Source organism: Ovis aries, chromosome 2 (genome assembly GCF_016772045.2).
Source record: "Ovis aries strain OAR_USU_Benz2616 breed Rambouillet chromosome 2, ARS-UI_Ramb_v3.0, whole genome shotgun sequence".
Classification (NCBI taxonomy): Eukaryota; Metazoa; Chordata; class Mammalia; order Artiodactyla; family Bovidae; genus Ovis; species Ovis aries.
The window spans coordinates 29,636,652-29,663,251 of NC_056055.1; the positions used below are offsets into that span (position 1 = coordinate 29,636,652).

General features: G+C 38.0%; 1 protein-coding gene across 23 annotated transcripts in view; it reads left to right on the top strand.

Annotated features, from left to right (window-relative positions):
* Positions 1–26,600, top strand: part of CDC14B (cell division cycle 14B) — a 132,132-nt gene that overhangs the window by 86,340 nt on the left and 19,192 nt on the right. For 19 of the 23 annotated variants that reach the window (XM_027964219.3, XM_042243033.2, XM_042243031.2 and 16 more), the window contains 7 exons: positions 5,043–5,109; positions 7,888–7,950; positions 11,283–11,370; positions 11,652–11,882; positions 18,294–18,432; positions 18,890–19,049; positions 19,741–19,838. In XM_027964219.3, the coding sequence (XP_027820020.1) occupies positions 5,043–5,109; positions 7,888–7,950; positions 11,283–11,370; positions 11,652–11,882; positions 18,294–18,432; positions 18,890–19,049; positions 19,741–19,838 (846 nt within the window). The other 4 variants (XM_027964221.3, XM_060409060.1, XM_060409055.1 and 1 more) reach the window with 2 other exon arrangements.

Here is a 26,600-nt window from a genome sequence, read left to right on the forward strand (position 1 = left end):
TGGGGTCGGGGGGATTGTTGTATGTACTGTAGGATGTTTAACAGCATCACTGTTAAACCACTAGATGTCAGCAATGCCTTCACCCCAGGAAGTTAATTATGAAAACCAAAAATGTCTCCAGACATTGTCAGATGTCTGTGGTGGTGGTGGTAAATCGCTTCTACATGAGAAATCAGAACCACTCCCACTGTTGAAAATTTGTGCTTTGTAATCAGATGAGAATCTTGGAGGTACAGTCTTCAAAACTACCATTTTCCAGTACTGAGACGTGTTGGCCTTGAGGAATTAAGAAATAAGTTTTCCCAATAATTAGAAGTTACTTCTGGGGCAGAAGTGAACCCCCTTTTTCTTGGGACACAGCAAGCAGATATAGGGTGAGGTTGCTAATATAGTACCGCTACTTAAAAAAACCAAAACACCTGTGTCATAAAGGTAAGAGATAAGTAACGTTTTTATCTAAGTTAATGACATATCCTCATCCTTATCTCAAAGTTACCAGATGGTTGTGTTGAAGATATTTTGAGGAAAAAAGAGAAAAAAAAAAAAAAAAAACAGTGTTTTTCCCTTTAAATCAAAGGAAGTTCCAAAAGTTTTTCTACTTGTTTATCAAAATGCTTGACTTAGCTCTATAATTAAATACTTGTGCTTAATGTATAATAAATGTGTGAAATAATTTTATTCTTTGTGTACTGTATTGAGAATTTCAAATTTTGCATCATTCTTCCACCTGCAAATTAGTTAATATTTTCAGGATTGCTGCATATACCTCAAATGCCTAATTTCGCCTTTAAAGGGTAAGATTATGAACCTGACTTAATTGTGGACAAGTTTGGGAGTGAGTGTCCCGAACCTTAGGCAGAATCTGTCTCCTTAAATAACTCTGTAGGACTATCCATGGATTTATTCCATGAATTAGAGATTTTTGTTAGGATAGTCTTCAGAGTTCAGTTGTGTATTGCTCTAAAGGCTATATGTATGTTAGTGATTTAGCCAATAGAAGAATCGCTTTGGACCCAGTATCACTGCCTTTCTTCTTAGCTTGTACGTCATCTTGAGTATTCTTTGAGATGAGTAGGAAGAGATGAAAGTTATTTTCTAAACTGAAGAGTGCTCATATTTTTCTCAACTTTATAACAGCAACCATGTACCTCCTTCAGAAGAAGTGATTATGGTTCCTGAACCATAGATACATTGATACAGTGATAATTTTGTTGTACAGAATTTTTCTTTATATATAATAACAATCCTTTATTGTGCCATTCTTAAAGTTTATGACGAGATCCTAAAACAGGAATAAGCTTACACATTTCATATAATTTAAGTAAGGATCCATGAAACATTATTAATGTAAGGGAAGTTTTACATTAATTTAAACACAGGGGTCAAAATAGAATAAATGCTGTTTACTGCCGTACCTGTATTTAAAATTATTAAAGTTTGGCATTAAGAAATGTAGTTAGTTGCTTCTGGTTCCAGGAACAAAGATCAGTAATTCTCTAAAAAACAGGACTTCACCAAAATCAGTTCAGATTTGTGAAATTTTAATCTCTTCATTCATAGATATCATATTGGATTTATCTAAAGCATTGTTTCTCCAGATGTGGACTGTGAACTTTTTGTTACCAGCTTGTGATGAGTACAGGGATAGAGAGTAGGATTTTACAGACTTGTTTATGATTTAACAGAGTATGTCTGTGTCTGTGGAATCTAACAATAGGAGAATTTAGACTTGTGTTTATGTGTTTTTTTCCTTTCATTTTTCTAATAATTCAGTTTTATTTACAAAAATAAAATTATTGCATAATCATTGGTATGTAATACCAACATTGGTATGTACTACTGTATTTCACAAAAGCATCAGCCTTTGACAGATTTTAAAAATTATATATATATATCTCTCTTAATGAATTATATTAGATATCAGACATTTCTCTGCTTGTCTAAATAAAAAAAAACTATAAAATATAGTTCAACATTTTTTTTAAAACCTTTGATCATAGTTATGAAGAGTATGTGCATCTCTTCTTTGGTATTACCTATAATACTCCTTGCTTCTTAATTGACTTTTTTTTTTTGTTTCTGTTCTTTATTTTCTTGAGAGGTAATATTGCAGAGCTGCTAATAGCTTGGCCATTGACCTCAGACAGATGAGAGTTTGACTCTAAGTTCTGCAACTAATATCTCTGTGGTTCTTTACAAATACAAGGCTTGGTTTCTTAGTCTATAAATGGGAATGACAGTAATATCATCCTAGTGAAGTATGAGGGTTAAGTTAACATCCTGCATATGAAACACTTGGTGCCTGAGCCCTAGCTAACATTTGTTAAACATTCATGTTTCCTCCTTTTTAAATCCACGTATAACTTAGACACAGTTAAAAATTCCATGACTCTTATATGTACAGCACAGTAAACTTCTACATTTGTGTATGTAAGTACCATCCTTTCAAGATACAGAACATTGTCAGTCCCCATAAAGATTCCCTTTTATCCCCTTTCTAAAAGTGTTTCTTATTTTTGAACTTTGTGTAAAGGAAATCATAGAGTATACATTTTTGGAGAACTGGGATCTAGTTTTTAAGATGTACATTGTCTGTGAGGTTTATCCTTGTTGTGGCAGGTGTTAGTGGTTTGTCCTATTTTTACTGCTTTTGTAGCCTTCCATTCTATGAATAGACCACATTTTATCTGTCCATTTTCCTTTTGACAGATACTTCGATTATTTGCAGTTTGGGGGTATTAGGAGTATAATCTTCTATGAATATTGTTATTTTTTTAAACTAGTATTTGACATTGTTTTGCTGTTTCTAAGCAGTATTCCTTTATTGATTCTCATCTGCTTTTCCAAGTTTGTTAAATTATCTATGACAAGCTTTCACCCCACAAAGGCTTATATCCAGATTGATAGCTGCTATTATGCCATTTTGAAGAAGTCTACTTGCTTGGGTGGGAGGAAGGAGACGTGGGTGTGTTTAAAGTTGGAAGTGTTAATGAAATAAACATGAGTGAATAAAGAAAGAGCCTTGTCTATTCCCATAATATGGCAGAACTTTATCCAAGGTCAGATCAAAGCTTGATTACAGCAGGACTTGGCCCACAGGAGGTTATTCACAATTATGCGTTGAATAAATGCTCAAATTGTCACAAAAACTGAATCGACATGCCTTTAACTTGATTGGAAAAGAATTATCAGTAAGTTAGCAATCATAGCTAACTGAGAAAAAATGACGAAAAACATTGGGATGTGATTTGAGAGTTCATTGGTTTTCTACTGATAATTTTGATTTTGATTTAGACTAAACTTCACTTTCCTACCTTAGCTTCTCTATCTTAAAAACATTCCTTATTCCATAAAACATTTTTTTGTACAGAACGTTATGTGTGATCATGTAAATCAGTGGTTCTTAAACTCCTGGAGGACCCAGCCTCACCCCTAGAACTCTGACTCACAGATTGAGAATTAGATTTCTAACAAGTGAGGTTGATGTTGCTGCTGCTTGCCCAGGGAGCACGCTCTGAGAACTAAAGCTGCAGGTCATTCTGTTTTTCTCCTTCCTGCTTATTACCAGTAAGCTATTGGTAAAGATAATTTTCTTGGTCACACTGAAACCTTTTCTAGCTTCTGGAAGATCATCTTTTAAAATCAGAAGCTTATAGAACACAAATAGCATATTGTGAGGCCTTGTGTCCAGTCCTCAAGAAGGCTAATGTATACTGCAATAATTCTAATGAATTCAGACAGTAATGTCTAAAGCTGTCTTAGCTAAAAAGGATACCCTTTTCTTTAATGTTAGTATGTGTGTGTGTGAAGTCGCTCAGTCGTGTCCGACTCTTTGCAACCCTGTGGACTGTAGCCCGCCAGGCTTCTCTGTCCATAGAATTCTCCAGGCAAGAATACCGGAGTGGGTTGCCATTTCCTTCTCCACGGGATCTTCCCAACCCAGGGATCGAACCCAGGTCTCCTGCTTTGCAGGCAGACGCTTTATCCTCTAAGTCTATACATTTTAAATGTACAGTTTGATTTTTCAGGTAAGTAAATTACTGTGTGAAAACCCAACCAAGGCAGGCAATTAATTATAGCTCCAGTAGCAACCTGGTTCCACATAAGGACCAAATAAGTACCATTCTGATTAAGCATAATTGTTTGACATGCCTAGAATGATCATAATTAATTTTTATCTTATTTAATTCTTAAAATTTTCACTTTGTAATGAAATGACTCAAGGGAGACAAAAGGGAGAAGCAGATGGGAATAGAGGAGTACCTTATTTTTCTGGACAAAGTCTTAACTGATACTGAGACTTGTGTCACTGATCTTGTAGTAAGATTACTGATAGGTATTGATATAGTATTGAGTGGGGCTATCTACCTAACTGTTTAAGCACTTTTCCCAAGTGTAGAGTGACTCTAGTAACAGTAGTTGACTGATTAGTTTCTGTGGTTTTATTGGTACTCTTGTCCTTGGAACCAGAAAATAATTATCCAGTTAAATTGTTAAAAGTCATAAAAGCATAATGAGAGAAGCAAAATACTCTGTAGCTTGCACCTGTTATTTCAAATACTATCTTGATCTCCAAATTTTTTTGCTACATGGGTATAGATACACACACATACACAACATGTATGTACAGAATCAAAAAGCAGTCTTTCCTGCTAACAATTTGACATGGTATTTGAAGAACAAATTCAAATGTCTTTTCTTTTTGAGAGGAGGAGTACATACTATTGAGAAGTTGAACTCAAAAAGGAACTTTTGAAGCTGAACTATTAAAGCCAAGAACAGTCTAGAGAGATCATTTGAAATTTAGAATGTGGTCATTATTAATCCACATCTATAAGACAGTATCTACTGGAATAGGTAGAAGGTACAATGAAATGTATAACAGTGACTTATCCTTTATTTAAAAACCAAAAGGCAAGAATTCTTTTTTTTTTTCTTTTGAGACTGAATATGTGTTTGATTTTCAGTCAACTTTGTCTTGAGATATACAGCAGAAAATTAAGTTAACTGAGCTATGTGCTTCAATACTTTTGGAATTTCAGAGACGCTGCCTATGGAAGTTGCAATTTCTTCATTACACTTCTTGACTGTTTTTATGCAGTAAAGAAGGTAAGTGACTCATAGGATGAGCCTAGTGTTGTGCTGGAGAACTTAAGTACAGTGCAAGGAAGACAGGCCTTCTCCAAAGACCTTCTAAGATGTATATGATGTCAGAGGTGTCCCATTTCCCTGCCAACATTAGAATGACACTCAACTAGAAAACAGATTATTCTTTATCTGAGTGCTTCTCTGTGTGAGTTGGGTGAAAAGCCACTTGAACAGAGGGGACATTAAGAAACAGTTTTGTAATTAGGTTCTAAATTCAGAATTGGTTTTGAATGCATTGTGATGTCAAAGAAAAACAAAAAGTAAATTACTGGTTTCTGAATTCTCTTTGATTTATGTATTTTATGCATCTGATTGCTACCAGTTCTGTTTACAACAGATATTTCTGTAACACACTGTTAAACACTTTGTTTTTGTATCTTCAAGAATTCAATTTCTAGTTCAACAGAAGTATTTGAATAGCCCATTAGTTTGTTACTAGCTTTTATATAAAAAACTAAGTAGGTCATTACTGCTTTCTCAAAGCTATTTAAAAATGACTCCTGTGTTTTATGACAAGGGCTGCTTGCTGTCTTTGACTTCAGGGGATAGCTTCCTATCACATTCTAAATGAACAGGGTCTCCTGGAATCAGGTGATACAGCAGACCCTGGTTATAACACTCACTCCCTCCAGTGTCGTTTTTGAATATCAGGACAGTGCAGGAAACTAGAATTGTTAATCAGTAGCCCTTGGATCAAATAGGCTTTCAACAACATTTAAAGTTTTGTGTGACTTGTATTTTCAGAGGGAGAAGGAACCCAAGTTTACTGTCTTGTATGATAAAACATGGTGGCTTTCTGAGAATTTTGACAGAAATTTTATGGGTTAAGCTGAGAGACCGAGTTAGTATACAGATTCAGAGGTTAATTAGTATACCTTTTGTCCTGTAATAAGGCAGTGAGGATGGACCTTAATTTTGGGGATTTGAGTCCAGCAACTCTGTGGTATAAGGAGCTGATGGAGGTTGCCGCACACTCTGAGATAGTTCCATGAGGCCTCAATTTAGGCACTTAATGGACAGAGGATGCCATCAGGAGATGGACGGACAGTAGGTATAAATGACCCCTCCCAGTTACAGTCCTTGCCATTTGGACCCTAGGAAATTGCTAATGCAGGGAGGCATACTTTTGTCCTTGATCCTAGGATATTAGGACTCCCTTCTCTCCAGTCCCACAACCTTATATATTTGAAAAAACAAAGAAGAAACACTTATGAAGGCTTTGGCGATGATCTACTATAACATTGACTTCGTGGTTTTTTTTTAATCAGATGTTATATACAAAGTTTAATCAGCTATAACTATAGATCAAAGATTGCTTTTTTTCATATTGCATTTTAATTTTTTTTGAGACAACAGCTTCTGATTTTTCCATTTAAAGATTTTTATTTGTGACTGACTTTGAATATTATTGTTTGAAATATTTATAAATATAATTATATCTTGATTTTAGTGCTACTTTTTAAAAATACTACTCTAATAAGATCTCCTTATGAGATTCAAAGACTAGAAACCCCCTGCAGACTGATAACTTTTTATTGTATTAGGAACAACTCTAGTCCAAATATGATAGATATTGTTTCATATTCAAAAGAAAATTCATCTTAGATTTGGTCTTGGAATTAGGATTTAAACAACTATATTTTTGTTGTTGTTTGGTATTGTAGCCTTATTTCTCATTTATATTTCAATAGTTTATATTTTGCAGACTGGTTTTGCAAAATCACCCCTTTTCAACCAAGAATAACTTCTTGAGCAAGAATTTTTGCTTACATACAGTCTGTCTTAGTAAGCAGGGAGAAAGATGGTCAGAAGCCACCAGATTGTCCTTGTCTCAGAAAATAGTTACTTTGCTTTCTTTGCTTAGCGTACTCTTCTTACTGTAACTCAGAGTGAGGCTACAGAAAGGAAAATTCATGTATTTTTTCCTTATTGAAAAAAATGTTTTTCTCTCAAAAAAATTGCATTTTAGTGTTTGTCTCAGGGCTGTCTTTAGTATAGGAAATACTAATCTTTTAATTCAAGACTGTTCAGAAGAATTGGAAAGTGAAGATATGTATAAAGTATGAGGTTTGTTTGATATAAACTAACCCATGGTTTCTTCCCATTGTTATTATTTGTTTAGCAACCATTGGGTTACGCATTATATTTGAAGCCTGAATGGTGTTCATCTAATGAACTAGTGTTGCTGTTGTTGCTAAGTCACTTCAGTCGTGTCCGACTCTGTGTGAGCCCATAGACTGCAGCCCACCAGGCTCCCCCGTCCCTAGGACTCTCCAGGCAAGAATACTGGAGTGGGCTGCCATTTCCTTCTCCAGTGCATGGAAGTGAAAAGTGAGAGGGAAGTCGCTCAGTTGTGTCTGACTCTTAGCGACCCCATGGACTGCAGCCTACCAGGCTCCTCTGTCCATGGGATTTTCCAGGCAAGAGTACTGGAGTGGGATGCCATCGCCTTGATTACTTTGAAGGCTTGATAATTTAGACCTTGCATGGATAGGATGATTAATGAAGGAAAATGAAAAAGAAAATCTCATTAAAATATATATTTGTTGTAACTGATGTTTCTGATGATAGAAGCATTTAAAAGACGTAGTCCACCTCCTTTGAAAGCTATTCCATGGAACATAATCTAATTACAATGCTTTTCAAGGGTGCCTTCTGATACTCACTATTAAGAATTTGCATTGAAAATTGTTTCCTTATTTGCATCTTTATTCTTAAAAGCTTTCCTTTGGATTTTAGGCAATGCAGTATGGCTTCTTTAATTTCAACTCATTTAACCTGGATGAATATGAATACTATGAAGTAAGTTTTCAAGGATATTGTTTTTAACTCTTTTTTATATATGTTTTACTTCCAGAAGTCATATTCTTTTTTTTTTAAATTGAACAATTTAGATGTATATAGAGTTAAAGTCATCTTTCTCTTACTCCTGTTTCTGCAGTCCTAGTTCTTATTGATTTTTTGCACTTGTTACATCCTTTTGGAGTGAGTGAGTGTGCTCCTAGGCATTTTTCTTTAATTTTTAGTTAAAAATTTTTTGTAAGTATTGATGACTTTTATAGAGTGAATTAAATGAGAGAATGTTTATGAAATCCTTAGCATAGGCTCTGATGAAATGAATAGCCAGTATACATCTAATTACCTCTGTAAAACATGTATTTTTGTCAGAACCTTTTGTTTATATGAAGTAAAGACATTTTTGGATGCAGATTACAAAAAGTAAACACAAATGGCTTAAATAAAATGGGGAAATTTATTGGTTTACATAAAAATGTCCAGGAGCAAGGGTAACTTCATGCATACCAGATTCAGGTATTCAAACACTTACCAGAAATTGAGTTGAAACCAGTTTTGTTCCAAGGCCAGTTCTCCCCAGTTCTTATTTATAAGAAGCAACTATATAAGACTTTTCCTGGGTGAAATAACTGAATTACTTAGGTATAGTTTGAATAGCAGCAGCAGCCAGCTCCATTTTCCAAAGGCTGACTATTGTAGCCCACCTCCCCCTCGACACTTACACACAAAAAGCTATTAAATGAAAGTTATTAGGACCAAAAGTTAGCTAACTATAATGTCCGTTGGATAAAGATGGCTGCCAACAGCTTGATTTACCCTTTTGATTTACTTGGCTTACTGGAAAAGAATGTTGTTCATAGCTCCAGTGGAAGACTCACCAGTTCCTCTCATTGGCTTGGCTTACATCATGTCTCTGCCCCTGAACCAAGCTGTGATTTTGGTGAGGGTAGCAGATGAGTGGGTGCAGAATACTTTGGTCATCCCAGGAGCTGAAATTGGGTCAGCCCTATCAAATCATACAGACCAAAAAGAAGGGTGGTACACAGAGAGAAGAGAGACAGGCAAAACCACAGATGTCCTTTATGCTTTTTTAAGGTAGTGTATTTTTTTTTAAGAAAGAGTAATTTGATTCTCCCATTCTACCCTCCAAGTAGATAATGAGTAAGATGTTATGATAAATGTCTTTTTCAGCCAAGAATACTTGTGGAATCTTGGTTGGTTTTTTTTTTTTTTTCTATCCTGCTGTAGTTATCTTGAGCAGACAATCTCACTAATAATGGAGTGATTTCACAGACAACACTCTATTCAGCAGCACCTTAAATCCTCAGATTTCTTTCACAGTTTCTAAAGTAGCTATTATTTTAAACCCCTAGGTATAATTGAACTATTTTCTTCATGAATTGGGTTAATAGGTACTGCTGATCATTATTGTGATGTACCAGAGATGTAAAAGCATATTGTGTGATTCATTAGGCCAACTCTGCCTTTGCTTCTCTGTAATAGCTATATGTTTATAAAGTACAATGTACATTTTCCATCTTAATTACTGAATATAGTCGAATTATTAACACCATTTTTTGTACTTCCCCTTATGAAAATTGAGTGGCTTTCACTTTATCAGAATTAAACATTTAAAATAAAATATTCTTTCTCTTTTTAGATAAGCAAAACTAATGAAAACACCGGTTAGTGTTTCCTCAGTGTTACTTGTTTTTTACTAAGGAGTAATTATAAGTGCTAATTAGCTTCCTTCTCACCAGTGCAGAAATTGCAGCATTGCTGTGGAGTAGTATGGTCACCAACAAATGTCATTTACTTAGAAATTACATTGAGACAACGGGGAACTGTTAAGTAGCTACAGACCATAATGGTAGCTTTGTTTAGTTTCTATGAAAGTGAAAGTCGCTCAGTCATGTCTGACTCTGTGAGTCCATGGAGTTCTCCAGGCCACTGGAGTGGGGTAGCCATTCCCTTCTTCAGGGGATCTTCCCAACCCAGGGATCGAACCCAGGTCTCCTGCATTGCAGGCTGATTCTTTACCAGCTGAGCCATGAGGGAAGCCCTTAGTCTCTATATTTAGAAATTTTGGATTGGTGGTTTTCATTGATTCCATGATGCCCATTTTTTTCCTGTTTTAACTTTTCTGAATTCAGGATGCATCTTATAGTATATGATACCTGTGATTCAGTGAAATCTAATCACACATTTCTCATTTTAAGACTCTGATTTTACTTCAAAGTCAGAACATCTGGCAATGCTTGTCCTCATTTTTACTTACATCTTTTAGCCTGAAATGAAATGGGCTCATCAGTTCCCCTGACTTATAACTAAGTCAGGTAAATTAGTTTAGGGTTACTTGCCTGACCTATAGATCTTAAAACTACTCTTGATTTTTTTTCTTGCCTATTCTTAGGAAGACGAAAACATACTCCAGTTGTAAAGCTGATGTGTTTATATTCTCTCCTTCCGCACTATCACCTGTCTCCTACTTTCTGCTTAAGTCTGTTTGTAGCCATCTCTATTGTTATTAAATTTGAACTTTGTCTTAGAATAATTGTGTAATTCAATCCAAAAGACTTAATAACAGGAAGTAAAGTGTTTTAAATTTGAGTGTAGATGTGATCTCCGTATTCTTGTGATTTTAAGTTTTCTGGGGAATTTTAGTAAAAAATTTTCATTGATTTCTCGAATTAAGTAGGCAGCAAAATGATGGAAAGGTGCCTCTGTAGAAATAAAAAGTAAATATTGAGAAACAAGGACCTTAAATTGATTTTTTTTTCTTCTTTATTTAAGAAGTCATGATTGCTCACATCGGAAGCCAATTAGTAATTCAGGAAAACAGGGAAGTTTCCATATCCCTCATGATAGAAAACTTGGTTTTCTTACTAATTAGCAGCAACTTGGATGAAATAAAGTATTTAGGCATAGTCTGGATAACAGCAGCAGTCAGCTGTATTTTCCAGAGGCTGATTATTGTAGGAGAAAAAAATGCTGTTAAGTGAAAGTTATTAGGACCAGAAGTTTAACTAACTATAGTTGTCTCTTGGTATCCAGGGGGGATTGGTCCCAGGACCTGCTGCTGCTATCAGAATCCACAGAGGTTCAAGTCTCATAGTCAGCCTTCCAAATCCACAGATGCAAAACCCACAGATATCGAGGCCTGACTATTCCCTGGGAGTATTCATAACAGGATAAATTTTAGTTTCCTGTCTCATGGTCATTTGTAAACAGCTTTTGTGCTAAAGGAAATGGATTTGAAGTCCTTAAGATGCTCACTATTGAAAGGGACATGGAGAGGAGATTAAATATAAAAATGAATTCTGATCTTCCCTTTGCAGAAAGCAGAAAATGGAGATTTAAATTGGATAATACCAGACCGATTTCTTGCCTTCTGTGGACCTCATTCAAGAACCAGACTTGAAAGTGGTATGCAAAAATATGAGACTAGTATAGTTTTGTTATTAAAAGTATCCATCCGGTATTTTCTTTTAAAAGAGGCCAAAGCTCTGCTCTCTTAATTAAGTGTACTCTTGAACATTTTATCTCATCGTTCTGCCTGGATTTTAATTTTTTATTTTTTTCATAGTTATAATCAAATTGGTATTCAATCCCCAGTCCAGATACTGTTTCCATGCAGTCACAAGTGATACTGTTATCCATTGTTTTCTTTCTGCATTTTACAACATCTGGTGAATTTCTTCATGTAGGTTACCATCAGCATTCTCCTGAGGCTTATATTCCATATTTTAAGAATCACAACGTTACTACAGTTATTCGTCTGAATAAAAGGATGTATGATGCCAAACGCTTTACAAATGCTGGTTTCGATCACTATGATCTTTTCTTTGCGGATGGCAGCACCCCTACTGATGCCATCGTTAAAGAATTTCTGGATATTTGTGAAAATGCAGAGGGTGCCATTGCAGTACACTGTAAAGGTATGTTTCTAGTGTTGGTTAAAGAGTGGTGGACATGAATATGTGTGTATAGAAACACACCATACTCATTTAGATTATATACAAGGACACATGAAGATGCCTTTGTTTTAAAGAGTGCTTGTTTTTCCTTTTGTGGTTTGCTTTTTTTCTTAGAACTACTTTATTGAGGTATTGGCATAAAAAAGCTGTACATATAAAGAACGCCTTTATTTATTTATTTTGGCTGCTCTAGGTCTTTGTTGCAGTGTGCAGGCTTCTCTCTAGTTGTGGCGTGTGGGTTCTCTAGTTGTGTGTGGGTTCTCTAGTTGTGTTGTGCAGGCTATGGAGCTCACAGGCCCAGTAGTTGTGGCTTGTGGACTTAGTTACCCTGTGACATGTGGGATCTTAGTTCTTCAACCAGGGATCAAACCCGCATACCGTGCATTGGAAAGTGGATTCTTAACTACTGGACGACCAGGGAAGTCCCAAAGAATGCTTTTAAATTGCCAATTTCATATGGAAAGTATAATAATTAAGTTGTATTCATAGGTAACCCTACAAAGGCTTATCACATGCATTTATTCATTAAATTTCTATTCGGTGCCTACTTTGGTAGGTTCTGGCATATGTCAGTGAGCAGAGCAAACTCCAAGAACTTATCTTTTGGACTTTGTTTTCTAACAAGTTGCTAGATTTTCAGTAACTAGAACAGTGCCTGGTACTTAATAAGTATTTATTGAATGAGTATGTGGATATACCAGGATTTATTAAACTTTTCTTTTTTGGTTATTCAACTAAGAAGACAAGGAATATATTTTTGTTAAGAAAAATCCAACATTGGGGAAAAGAAAAACTAAACAGCAAACCCTGGAGCATATAAGAAATCTAATTACTGGAGTTCCCACATTATCAGATTCACATTTTCAGTTTTCACCAAAAAATCTCAAGGACTGCCAAGAAACATGAAAGGATAGCTCATTCAAAGGAAAAAAAATGAATCAACGGAAACTGTCCCAAAGAAAGACCAGAGGGTGAACTTATTAGACAAAGGTGTTAAAACAACTGTATTTTTTTGTTGTTGCCACATGGCATGGGAGTATCCCAGATCAGGGATTGAACCTATGCCCCCTGCAGTGGAAGCATGGAGTCTTAACCAGCAGACTGCCAGAGAACTCCTAAAACAGCTGTCTTAAAGGTGCTCAAAGAGGTAAAAGAAAATGTGCACAAAGTCAAGAAAACAATGCATGAATCAAATTAAAATATCAACAGGAGAGACTAAGCATTAAAAGGAAAAAGGAAATTCTGGAACTGAAATGAAAAATTTACTGATGAGATTCACAAGCAGACATAGGCAGGCAGAAGGAAGATTCAGCAAACTTAAAGACAGAATAATTGAAATGATCAGGTCTGAGGAAAGTGAAAGTGAAGTCTCTCAGTCGTGTCCGACTCTTTGTGACCCCATGGACTGTAGCCTATCAGGGTCCTCTGTCCATGGGATTCTCCAGGCAAGAATACTGGAGTGGGTTGCCATTTCCTTCTCCAGGGAATATTCGCAACCCAGGGATCGAACCCGGGTCTCCTGCATTGCAGGCGGATGCTTTACCATCTGAGCCACCAAGGAAGCCCCTAGGTCTGAGGAACAACAACAAAAAAAGACTGAAATGGGACCCAAGCCCAAGGGAACTCTGAGACATCATGAAGTAAGCCAGTGTATGGATTCTGGGAATCCCAAAGGGACAAAAGAGAAGCAGGGAGATTATTTGAAGAATTAATAGCTGCTGCTGCTGCTGCTGCTAAGTCACTTCAGTCATGTCTGACTCTCTGCAACCGCCATAGATGGCAGCCCACCAGGCTCCACCATCCCAGGGATTCTCCAGGCAAGAACACTGGAGTGGGTTGCCATTTCATTCAACAAACCATCTATATTTGTTTCTTTCAACAAACCATCTATATCTAACAGACTTATACAGAACTCTTTGCCCACCAACCAATAGGATATAATTTGTCTCAAGTATACTTGGGACATAGTAGTAGTGATTGCACAGCAATGTTAATTTGTTAATGATGCTGTCTCTGCATTTTAAAACGGTTACAATGTTCAACAGAAACTGACCCCAAAGAGACATAGATCTTTGAATTAAAAAATTTAAAATGACTGTCTTAAAAATGCTCCATGAGCTCTTTTGCTTAGCTCTGTGGCGCCAGCGGGATGGACAAGTATTGCAGTCTTCATACTGCTGGGAAGCTCCATAGCCATCACAAGTGGCATGATAGACAGTCCAAGAAAGCCTATTAGGACCAGTCCTTTTGGAGGCACTTCTCATGCAAAGGGAATTGTGACAGAAGTAGGGTTTGAAGCCAGCCAGCCAAATTCTGCCATCAGGAAGTGTATCAGGTTCAGCAAATCAAGAGAGACAAAATACTCACAGCCTTTGTCGTTTGAATGTTTCCAAGAAAATGATGAAGTTCTGGATTTGGTTGCAAAGGTCATGCTGTTGGTGATATTCCTGGAATCTGCTTTAAGGTTGTCAAGGTAGCCAATGTCTCTCTTTTGGTGTTATACAAAAGGCTAAAAGGAAAGACCAAGATCATAAGTTTTGATGGTGAAATCATGATAGTAGTAAATTTTCATATCACCTACCCCAAAAGAAACCTCAGTGAGCTAATCATAGAGAAGTAATTGAAATCAGGAAAATGATTCATAAACAAAAATCTGTTCACATGATAAAGTTTATATTAGGCATATTTTGCCAGAATCTAAAAAATAAAACTAAATCCAACTTTGGTTATTTCATTTTTTTCCAATTATAATAAACAGTTGAGGTGATTTTCAGGTGAAATGCACAGGATAGCCACCACAATAAAGAATTCTGTCACTCCAAATGTCAGTAGTGCTGAGGTTGGGAAACTCTGAAGTTCACTGCTGACCAGTTAAATATCTGAAGAGGATTTGATATGATAAGATCTTTGGTGAAGAAAAGTGATGATGGTGTGAATGAAGGTTGGATTATCAAGGGAAAAGTAAGATTCATTGGGCAGTGTATGCTCTAAGTACTATACAGAATACTCAACAACAAAAAAGTTATTTTCTTATAATTTGAGAGTTGCCTAACTAGGTCAGTCAGTAGAGCATGAGAGTCACTTTCTCACAGTTTAGAGGCTAGAAGTTGAAGATGAAAGTGCTGATTTCTGGTGAGGCCCTTCTTCCTGGCTTATAGCCAGCTGCCTTTTCTTTGTCCTCTTTATATAGTCAGTCCTGGTATCTCTTCCTCTCTTATAAAACAGGACACAAGTCTTCTTGGATTAGGTGCCCCTCTCACTCCATGACCTTATTTAACTTTAATTTCCTCTGCAAAGGCCCTTTTTCCAGAAACAGTCTTATTGGGAGTTAAGGATTTCAACATCTGGATTTGGGCAGGCACAGTTTAGTCCATAACTTTCTGTTCTCTGGGCACCCAGTATTCATTTGAGGTAAAATGCATTCACTCTTTCCCAACAGTCCCCAAAGTCTTAACCCATTACAGTATCAATTCCACATGTAAAGTCTCATCTAAATATCTCCTGAATCATAGTTGACACTTCAGGTATGATTTATTCTGAGGCAAATTCCTCTCTGTGAACCTCTAAAACCAGACAAGTTATGTACTTATAAAGTAAAATAATGTAATGGGCATAGGATAGATATTCCTATTCCAAATGAGAGAAATCAGAAAGTAGTGACAGGTCCCAGGCAAGTTCAATTAGTTCAGTCAGTTCAGTCGCTCAGTCGTGTCCAACTGTTGCGACCCCATGAATCGCAGCACGCCAGGCCTCCTTGTCCATCACCAACTCCTGGAGTTCACTCAGACTCATGTCCATCGAGTCAGTGATGCCATCCAACCATCTCATCCTTTGTCATCCCCTTCTCCTCCTGCCCCCAATCCCTCCCAGCATTAGAATCTTTCCCAGTGAGTCAATTCTTTGCATGAGGTGGCCAAAGTACTGGAGTTTCAGCTTTAGCATCATTCCCTCCAAAGAAATCCCAGGGCTGATCTCCTTCAGAATGGACTGGTTGGATCTCCTTGCAGTCCAAGGGACTCTCAAGAGTCTTCTCCAACACCACAGTTCAAAAGCATTGATTCTTCGGCACTCAACTTTCTTCACAGTCCAACTCTCACATCCATACATGACCACTGGAAAAACCATAGCCTTGACTAGCAAAGCAAATGCCATTGGATCTTTAGGCTCTTTAGCTCCCTTGGGCTCAAGGTGGCAGCCCTGCCCCTGTGGCTATGGGCAGGGGCAGCCTAGCCTACTGAAACTATACAGGAGGCCCTGCCCTATAAAACCTAGGAGTAGACAGCCTTGACCTCTGGGCCTGTGGTTGTATTGGCAGCCAGGCTGACCTCTGCATCACCCTTAGAGTCATACTAACCTTCTCTTGAAGGATGGGCCTTATTTGTAACCAGATCCGTTGTCCAGTCCTATGGAATCCCTGAAACCTAAAAAAAAAAGCCTTCCTTTGTTTCACCCTATTTAGCCCTTTTTCATCCTCCTCTTTAGTCCAAACTGTCAGTGTGTCCTCTACTGTAATCCTGTCATTGTTTTTGGCTTCTGCTGAGATGGCTTTCAATTACCCATGATTAAATCCATGGGTAATAATATCGTTACGGAATTTATTTTTTAATCTTACGCTTGGTATCCAGAATATACTTTCTCTCTTTTTTCAGATTGACTAGGCCTAGAATTTTCTAAATGTTTAGTTTGTCATTCCTTTTTGCTTAACTATTACTTCTTCAATTCACCTCTCTCTCCTCATGTCAGTCAGGAGAAACCAGGCTGGACCTTCAGCACTTTGCTTATGAATTTAAATCTTCTGTGTTAAATGTCCAAAGGCATCCCTCAGAAGTTCTGTCTCCCACAAAGCACTAGAACACAATTCAGCCAGGTGGTTTCTGGGGGAGGGGGGGGTTTGCCACTTTCTAATAAGAATTGCTTTCCTTTCAGTTTCCACGTGAGTCTGCACTGAAATCTCCATTAATGTCCATATTCCTCCTACCAATAGTCTCTTCAAGGCAGTCTAGGTTTTTTCTGTTATGTGCCTTAAACCTCTCCTGGTCTTTATAGTCCCAGTGCCAAAGTCACTTCCACATTTTTGCATAGTGTTTGAGTAGTATGCCACTTTCCAGTACCAAAATCTGTGTTAGTTTGAGTTTCCCAGAGAAATAGAACTAGTAGGATATGTACATATAGAGAAGGAGATTTATTGTAAGGAACTGGCTTATGGGAATATATAGGCTGGTGAGTATAAAAGCTGCACTGTGGACTGGCAGACTGGAGACTCAGGAGAGCCAGTGGTGCAGTTGAAGTCCAAAGCCTGTCTGGTAGAAAATTCCCTCTAACTTTGTTGTTCGGTTGCTCAGTCATGTTCAACTCTTTGCAGCCCCATGGACTACAGCAACGCCAGGCCTCCCTGTCCTTCACCATCTCCCGGAGCTTGCTCCAACTCATGTCCATTGAATCAGTGTTGTCCCCTTCTTCTCCTGCCTTCAATCTTTCCCAGCATCAGGGTCTTTGCTAATGAATCGGCCCTTCACATCAAGTGGCCAAAGTATTGCACTTCAGCTTCAGCATCAGTCCTTCCAATGAATACTAAGGGTTGATTTCCTTTAAGATTGACTGGTTTGATCTCCTTGCAGGCCAAGGGACTCTCAAGAGTCTTCTCCAACACTACAGTTCAAAAGCATCAATTCTTTGGCACTCAGCCTTTTTTATAGTCCAACTCTCACATCCATACATGACTACTGGAAAAACCATAGCCTTGACTAGATGGACCTTTGTTGGCAATGTCTCTGCTTTGGGAGGTGGATATTTTGTTCTTTTCAGACTTTCAATTGATTGGATGAGGCCTACTCACAGTATGGAGGGCACTCAGCTTACTCAGAGTCTACCAATCTCATCCAACTACACCTGCCAGATTGACACTTAGATTTAATCATCACAGGAGGTAATGATACTCGTCTAGATGAGAGTAAAGGACAATAGGAGTAGAGTGGGGGGAAAGTCCATGTGCAAATATGTATAAAAGTAGAGTAGAAAAAAATGTTGGGTGAGGGAGAAAGTACAAGATTTTAAGCTTATATTTTTAGAAAGATGATGGTATTATTAACTGAAAACCCAGAGTATAAAACACTGTTACTGAGAATTATCTCTTAGAAAGTGGATTTCAGTCTTGGTTAAACATAGAATCACGTGGGAGATTTTAGGTATCTGTGTTTCTAGGCTGCATCACATACCAATTAAAGCTCTCTAGTTGGTTGTACTGTACATCAAAACATAAGAAGCATTGTTGAGGGGAGCAGAATCCTGGGAAGCTTTTAAAAAAATTCTACCTGCCCATCAAAATTTTGGAGCAGATGAGACCAGGTCTCATTGGTTTGTTTCTTTTCTAAGCTGGCCTTGGACGAACAGGCACTTTGATAGCCTGCTACATCATGAAGCATTACAGGATGACAGCAACCGAGACCATTGCTTGGGTCAGAATCTGCAGGCCTGGCTCAGTGATTGGACCACAGCAACAATTTTTGATGATGTAAGTGGATGGAAGTGAAAGTGAAAGTCACTCAGCTGTGTCCAACTCTTTGTGACCACATGGACTATACAGTCCATGGAATTCTCCAGGCCAGAATACTGGAGTGGGTAGCCTTTCCGTTTTCCAGGGATCTTCCCAACCCAGGGATCAAATTCAGCTCTTCCGCATTGCAGGCGGATTCTTTACCAGCTGAGCCACAGGGAAGCCCATGAATTCTAGAGTGGGTAGCCTGTCCCATTTCCAGTGGATCTTCCCAACCCAGGAATCGAACTGGGGTCTCCTGCATTGCAGACAAATTCTTTATGAACTGCGCTATCAGTAATTCCTCCAGAATTCATGGGTCTGGAAGGTGATGGGAATTAGAATTTTTCTTAGTCCCTGGTAACAGCAGTAGGAGAAAGTTGTTATGTTTCTTTCTGGAAGGCTGTATTTTGATATTGTTACTTACATGCTGTAGGAAACAGGCAAGCCTCTGGATAGAAGGTGACTATTTTCGTCAAAAGTTGAGGGGTCAGGAGAATGGAAAACACAGAGCAGCTGTCTCAAAACTCCTTTTGGCTGTGGATGACATTTCAATCAATGGGGTCGAGAACCAAGACAAGCAAGAACCTGAACTGGTAATCGAACCACCCCCGTCATGCTGTTGTCATTGCTTTAAGTGCTGTTGAGAAGTTTTTAGGGCGTGGAGAAAACTGTAGATAAATAAAGCACATTCTGAGGGATTATCGTCACATATTTTTTATACTTATTGCCCTGTCTAGGAACTTTTTAGTCAAAATAGTTAGTTATGTGTCCATAAAACTAAAGTTTATGTTTTGTTTACTCACAAGGCACTGGGGTAAAAAGAGGTATGTAAAGCAAACTCTTTATATCAACCTAGTGATACCCCTTTTCCCTATTTTTTCCCATTTCATGATAGCTGATTTAGGAGACCACTTGTTCGCAAATGGGGAAGCTTAAAGAACCAAGAGTTTAGGGGATAGCAATACTAGATATGTTTTGTAGTGGTAAGTAGATTGCAAAATTTAAAGGAAGTGTTTTCAATATTGAAAACCCATTATGCCTCTTCACTGTCAAAATGTTTTATAATAAGAGTGCTATTGGGTTCTTTGTGAAGGTGTCCTGAAATGTGTCCTATAGCTTTATTTTGACAGCAGCAAGATATTTTAGAGTTCATCAGAAAGTTAAAGTAGGAATATATTTGTATGTGTCTGTGTGTGATCTGTATGCATAGATATAGCTGCTGTGCTTCACTGCGTCAATAAGTACAGCTTAAGTCATTAGCTCAGTGTTTCTCTACTTACACAGTACAGTGATGACGACGAAATCAATGGAGTGACACAAGGTGATAGACTTCGGGCCCTGAAAAGCAGAAGACAGTCAAAAACAAATGCTATTCCTCTCACGTGAGTCTGATTTCCTTCGTGTGGTTGTTGTTATTTAATTTGTGTATAAGGTCCTTCGTTCATGAGCATTTTTTTCTGTACATTTTCTCCATGGTTGCATGACCGTTATGCCACCTTGAAATGAGTATCTACTTCATTTACAATCTAAGGGTGTTGCCTAAGAAACTTAGGTATCTTTTATTTATCTCTGGCTTCTGTTGTAGCCTCTCTAGCTTGTATAGATAGAAAAGCAAAATACAGAAAACTATTTCTCTGTGGATAGGAAGTGTCGACTAAAAATTTTTAGGACTTTAGAAACCTAGGAGGCAGCATTTCAAGTAACCCTGAGAGAACTGCTCTGAGGAGGTGATGGGGGTGTGGAGGGAGGCACCATGATATATAGGAGTTTGCAGGAAAGGGGAGATAGTCTAAATGTCGAAAGATCACCATTAATAAAAGAAAGCTAGGTATCTCAAGCGAAGGAATTTATGGGAAGATATGTGGGAAGATGCAGGAGTCTGGGCTCACTGAAATCATTCCTTTGATCAGCACCTCAGCTGTTTGGGTCCAATATTCAGTGTTTTCATATCCCAGTCTCCTCAAGGCTCGCCGTGGGGAGTGGCTGCAGTCTGACGGCTGCTAGATGGCAGGTATTCTTCTCCTTTCTGAGTTCCTTCAGAGCATACCAGCTCACCTTTGGCTGGTGGCTGCAATAGCTGATTTCTTTGTTTACTAATATGGTATGCAGTATTCATTTCTCATAACCATTTTACATCCTCAAGAGAGTGACAGCAGATGTAAACTATAGAATAACTATAGATTTGTCTGTAGTTGTTAAAATTGCAGACTTATTTAAATTTACTACCATATTGCACATGATTTGTTTTGATATGGTGGAATTTAATTAGTGGTGACATGGTAGCTTAATGTCATGTTATTTTAAGTCAACAATGAATTGATTAAACTATATTTTTATATGAACTTTTTGTTGGAGGAATTCATTTCAAGTCACAGAAGGAGACTTAAAGTGGAGATCGAAAGTTTTGTAGTTATTAGGTTGTCCATGTGTGTCCTCTTACAGTTCTTCATGTAAATGTTAGTTGAGATTCAATCTCTAGGAACATCCAGGATTGTTAGAAAGATGGTAAAGTGAAAAACTTGGCCATTGTACTTTTTTCCCAAGGTATTCTTTAGCAGATGCTCCCACCTGTGCCATTGGATTCCTTCCTTCTAGTACCTTTCATTGTGGGGTGGGTACCAAATTCTGCAGCACCCCCCGCCCTGCCTTTCTGGTGATGGAGACAGGTTATCTTATTATTCAACAAGCATCTTGTAAAATGGTAAGAAACTATGACACAGGAGTAGGAGTAGTGTTAGTTGCTCAGTCGTGTCCGACTCTTTGTGACCCCACGGACTGTAGCCCGCCAGGCTCCCCTGTCCATAGGATTCTCCAGACAAGAATTCTGGAGTGGATTGCCATTCCCTTCTCCAGAGGATCTTCCTGACCCAGGGATTGAACCAGGTCTCCTGCATTGCAGGCAGATTCTTGTCTGAGCTAGAGGGGAAGAAAATTTATTTCGAATTGGAGGATAATTGCTTTACAGTGTTGTGTTGGTTTCTGCCATATAACATGAATCAGCCGTAAGTATACATATATCCCTTCCCTCTTCTCCCACCAGCTGCCCCCTCTATCCTACCCTTCTAGGTCATCACAGAGCACCAGGTTGAGCTCCCTGTGTTATACAGCAAATTTCCATTAGCCATCTGGTTTACACAGGGTAATGTATATGTTTCAATGTACTCTTCTCGGTTTTTCCCACTCTCTCCTCCTTTCACTGTGTCCCTAAGTCTGAAGAACAGACCTCTTTAAGTAAAAGTGGTCCTTCACTAGTTTCTTCTCATAATCTTAAATTCCAAAGTTCAGTTCCGCTTAAAGGATGTATCATCATGGGCCACTGCCTTGGGAGATTCTTAAAAGACCCAAAGGGAAGGAATGAGTTTTCCATAATAAAGTGCCATGTGAGTGAAAGGCATCAGTATTGATTATAGGCAGTAATTAAGCATTCTCTTTGCTGTTGTGCATGCAGTCAACTAGAATGCTGTAAGAATGGTGCATTTTAAATAATTTTTTTAAATTCCAAATGCCATTTTGTTTTTAATTTCAAGTCTTCATTTAAAAATAGTATAGTCCCTCCAAATAATCATTCTGAAGCCAGTTTTATACAGGAGGAAATAGCTAGTGCCCTAGGGCAGTGCTGTTCAAACCTCAGTGTGCGTTTGAGTCTCCTGGGCAGTTTGTTAAAATGCAGATAATGGTCACTGGGTCTGGGATGCCATCTGATTCTGCATTTCTTTTTTGGCAAGCTCCTAGGTGTCAAAGATGCTGCTGGTCCAGGGGCCGCACTTGGAATCACAAGCCCTATAAAATGAATGATTTTGTGGGACTGCTTTTAGTTATGTCCAGGTTTTTTGTTCTGTTTTAAAAAATCTGCAGCATCAGAAGTCAAGTTGCAAGTCAGGGAATGGGAATTCTGCTTAGTCAAAGGTTCTTGAGTTTGCTAATGCTTAACGGAAATTTCCTTTAGTAACTCTGTCTGCTACCTTGTGAATATGTTTTATAAGAGTACAAATCATTTGATGCTCCTTTCTAAAAAAATGAAACTACGAAAGTCTCTTCTATAGATCAAAGGTTTGTGGTAACATAAAAGAAAGCAATGAATGTAGACTAAAATTAGAAATATTGTTGGAAACCAGAAGATGACACGAGATGCTGTGATATTTATCTTGGTATGTGCAGTTCCCTGAGATGGAACTTGATGGATGGCTGAATGATAGTAACTAGCAACAACCCATGGAGAAAATTCCAGCCTCTATGCTATCCATTTCCTTAGTTACACCCCACCTTATCCCAAAAGGTGTAAAAGGCACTGGCCCCTTGGCATATGTTAAAAAATCTTTTTTTTTTTTTTTTTTTTTCAGCCATGGTTCATGGCTTGTGGGATCTTAATTCCCTGACCAGTGATGAACCCCAGCCCTCAGCTTTCACTGCTGATTCCCTTTAATTGTATTTGTAATCCCCAAAACAATAGAATAGTCCCAAACTGTCCTCTCCCCATGCACACAATTAATAAGCTTTTAAGTCACACTTTTAAAGGAAAAAGCAAAATGCTGAAATTCTAAGCTCTTAATTATGTGTAAAGGCCCTGGAGAATTTAAGATTAGTCACAGTAGATGACTAATCTTAGATTAGTAGATTTTCCATCCTTCCTCCTTATTCCCTCTGCTTTTTCCGACCCTCTTGGCTGTTACGATCTCTTCTTTGCTCTTCTTTGTAGTTCCTTTGGCCCCAGAAAAGGTCAACTGGAGATTTCTTTTCCTTCCAAAGTCTTTGTGTTGTTTTATAAGTTAAAAGTCCCCTTTTAGAAGTAAAAATCTGAGCAGAAGCTTGGGTTAAAAATCTGAAATGTTTCTACCATGTGTCAATGTGGACATGTTATTTTGCTCAAATGTTGGTACTTAGCCAAATGAAAATACTTGTAAGAGGGAAAGTGAGTGAAAAGAGTACTGATGATTCTTAGAAGAAAGTTATATCGTACATCCAGTCATTAATTTCTGTTTCACAAACAGTCAATATTTGGGGAGAATTAAAGTATTAGAAATTATGAAACTAGTGATTTTGTCAGAGAACTTCTCTGATCCTGACTACCATGAAGACAGGCAGTGATGTAGCATGATGATCTTCGAGTGATACCCAACGTAATGGCAAGTCTGTTACTGTCTCTGCCAAAATTGATTCGGTAGATTTTATAACTTCATCCATGGAAGTGCATCCTATGGGAGCAGGTAAAGATACAGATATAGTTATCCTTGAATAATCCCTTAGAACCCCCTTAACAGTGTAAGTAGATATGCTTCATTATTGGAAAATAATTCTCTTGCCATGAGCTTTACTAGAGGAACAAATGAAAATCTATAATGCAGACACATGCTGTGTTGTGTTCACTTGTAATTAATTGTGCCTCCTATGAGATTGTTGTTAATTATTAGTTCAGGGGTTTGGTTTTTTGTGGTTTTTTTTTTTGGTTGGTTGGTTTTGCCTCATTTTTGTTTGTGATTTGGTTTTCTGTGTGGTTATTGTGCTTTTTAAAGAATTTCAGTCACATAGCTGTGACTCTAATTTCTGTATCATACAAATTAAATTAACATGGGGTAGTTATCCAACTAGAGATTGGGTCTAATCTTTTGTTACCAAATAGCAAATTTGTTTAAAACTGAAGACAGCTTTTTTCCCCCAGCCTAACACAGCAAAGTTTGGTCCCTGTTTCCTGCCCCTTTGCGTCGCAGGGTATCTGAAATTCACACGTGGCTTTATTTATTTATTTATTGGCCTCTCAGTTTGAACATCTGTTCTTTCCCCTTTGCCCCTTTCCAGATGTTCCCTAGCTGTGCTGACCTCTGCACTGTGTAGTATTGTCATCTGGTGGATTGTTTGTGACTACATTCTCCCCATCCTGCTATTCTGTCTCGATGGTTTAAGAACACAGTAGCCATCAGGACCTTTGACAGATAGCTGCTGTGTAAGTGTCCCATTCCATTTCTCTACTAGTGCTCACCTCTGGTGTCCAGTGTTTTTCTCATGATGCATGTTTTTCTCACTATCAGCTCTTCTAGCTTTGTTTGATTTGCCTTTTTTTCCAAGGTTCTTATTCTGAATCTTTGCACTTCCTGGGTTGGTGGTAGGGAAGGAAGTCTTCACTGTTAGTTTCATACAAGGGACGTTAAAAATAACACACTTTGTTTTTAAAATGCACTTACTCTTAACAGATTTTTTTTTTGAAATAGCAATTTATGATGACAATGAAGTAGTTTCTTTTCCCTGTCAAAAATATATAGTTAGTTTGGGATCATTGGGATGGTTTTTCTTTCAGTCAGTCGTCTGTACAACTTTCCTCTGGTTTTCTTGAGTAGATATCTTCAATGTAGTCTTTCCAATCTAGCAAAAAGAATTTTCCCACCGGTTTTCTGCTGTTAGGAAAGGTGTGATTTTGTAGCCGTGAGGTCTCATGAGCATTGCATCCTTTTTCACCTCTGATTCTGCCATTGTACACAGTGCTCTCTCAGCAGGCCCAGTCTTGTACCTTAAGTAAGCAAACTTTTCTCCTCTGCCTTGTTTCACTTCCTCCTCTTTAGGGCATACAGTTAAGTATGGTTTTCAGCACTTGGTGCTGAGTGAAAGTAGGAAAGCAGAGAAGACTGGAGTCTCTTGTCTGTGTGTTTCCATATGACAATTACTGTGTTCCTTGTGCTCCCACTTTCCTCCGTTCCCAAAAGTAATCAGAATGTTTTTATTAGACTAGTTGAGGCACAGTCAATTTTCTCCTTATACTCTTTGTCATTAAATGAATACCTTAACAGTGGAGAGACTCCTTTTCTGCAGAAGAATGTGGCAAGAAGCTTACTGGAGAACATCATGTAGTTAAGAGCAAGAGCCCAGAAAAGGAGGATGTATCTTGTGAAACTGTGGTTCCCTGCTACTCTCTTACATCCAGGCTGCATTCTTTTTTCTTCGAATTTTTTCTGTAGTTCAAATTTTAAGAATTTCTTGTCCTGTTCTGACTTGGACTTTGGAGTTATAAAGGAATACAAAAGTGCCTTCTAGGATCTCCTCCAAAGTAGAATTCCATTGCAACCAGCTCCAGTTGTTTGTGCTTTCATTGAATGTCTTCAAATGGCTAGAAAGGATTAAAAAATCTAGCAGATGCTTTTCTTTTCAAATTTAAGGAAAATCTGCTTAACATGTTCCTATTTATGATATTTTTAAAATATCTTATTGGTATGGACTTATTTGCTTGCTTGCTTGCTATGTCTTTTCAGTTGTATCTGACTCTTTGTGACCCTGTGGACTATAGCCTGCCAGGCTCCCCTGTCCATGGGACTTGGGGTTGCCATTTCCTCCTCCAGGGGATTTTCCCAACCCAGGGATTGAACCCACTTCTCTTACGTCTCCTGCATTGGCAGGCAGGTTCTTACCACTAGCACCACCTGGGAAGCCCAGACTTATTATTACATATGCAGTATTTCTGATAAGAATTATCCCTTTACAATGTTTTGTTTTGTTCCTTTACTTCTCTTATTGATCTTAGATTTCACACATTCTGACTCGGGAACATCATGCACTGCATAGATTTATTCTTCTCAAACTATTCTGAGTGGCCATTAGAACAGATGGACTCATTGCTAATAATATTTAGGCATTTCATGCTTATATTATTTTTTGCAAGGTATGTTTAAAAATAGTCTCTGTCAGGCTCTTTTTGGTATTCTGTGCCAGGACATAACTTTTTTTTTTATTACTGACATTTGCCACTGTGTTTCTAGACCCAAATCAGAGTATTTGCCTGCTCTGATTAATTTTCAATTTATGGAAACCAAAAGGTTTCAGCAGTAACAGTAATGTAAACAGGTATAATCCTTGTAATTATCTTTTGAGGTAACTACTCCAGGGCACTGCTGTCGACGTTCGCCTCTATTGGCTGATGATGTAGCATTGCCTGATAGGTTGTTGCCTGGCATGCCTGGAGAGCTAGCCTATAATGGCACTTCATGTGCTGCAAAGGACCTCATAGACAGTGGGAAGGGGACCAATGCACGTTGCAGGGCCTCAGGCCCATCATTTTGAAGGCTCTTTTTGTATCACTGGTGGACAGCCAGTGTAGTGCATGGTTGCATGATGGAGCCTCTTCTTGGAATGAACATTTGTTTCAGAGCACTTTATGACTTGAT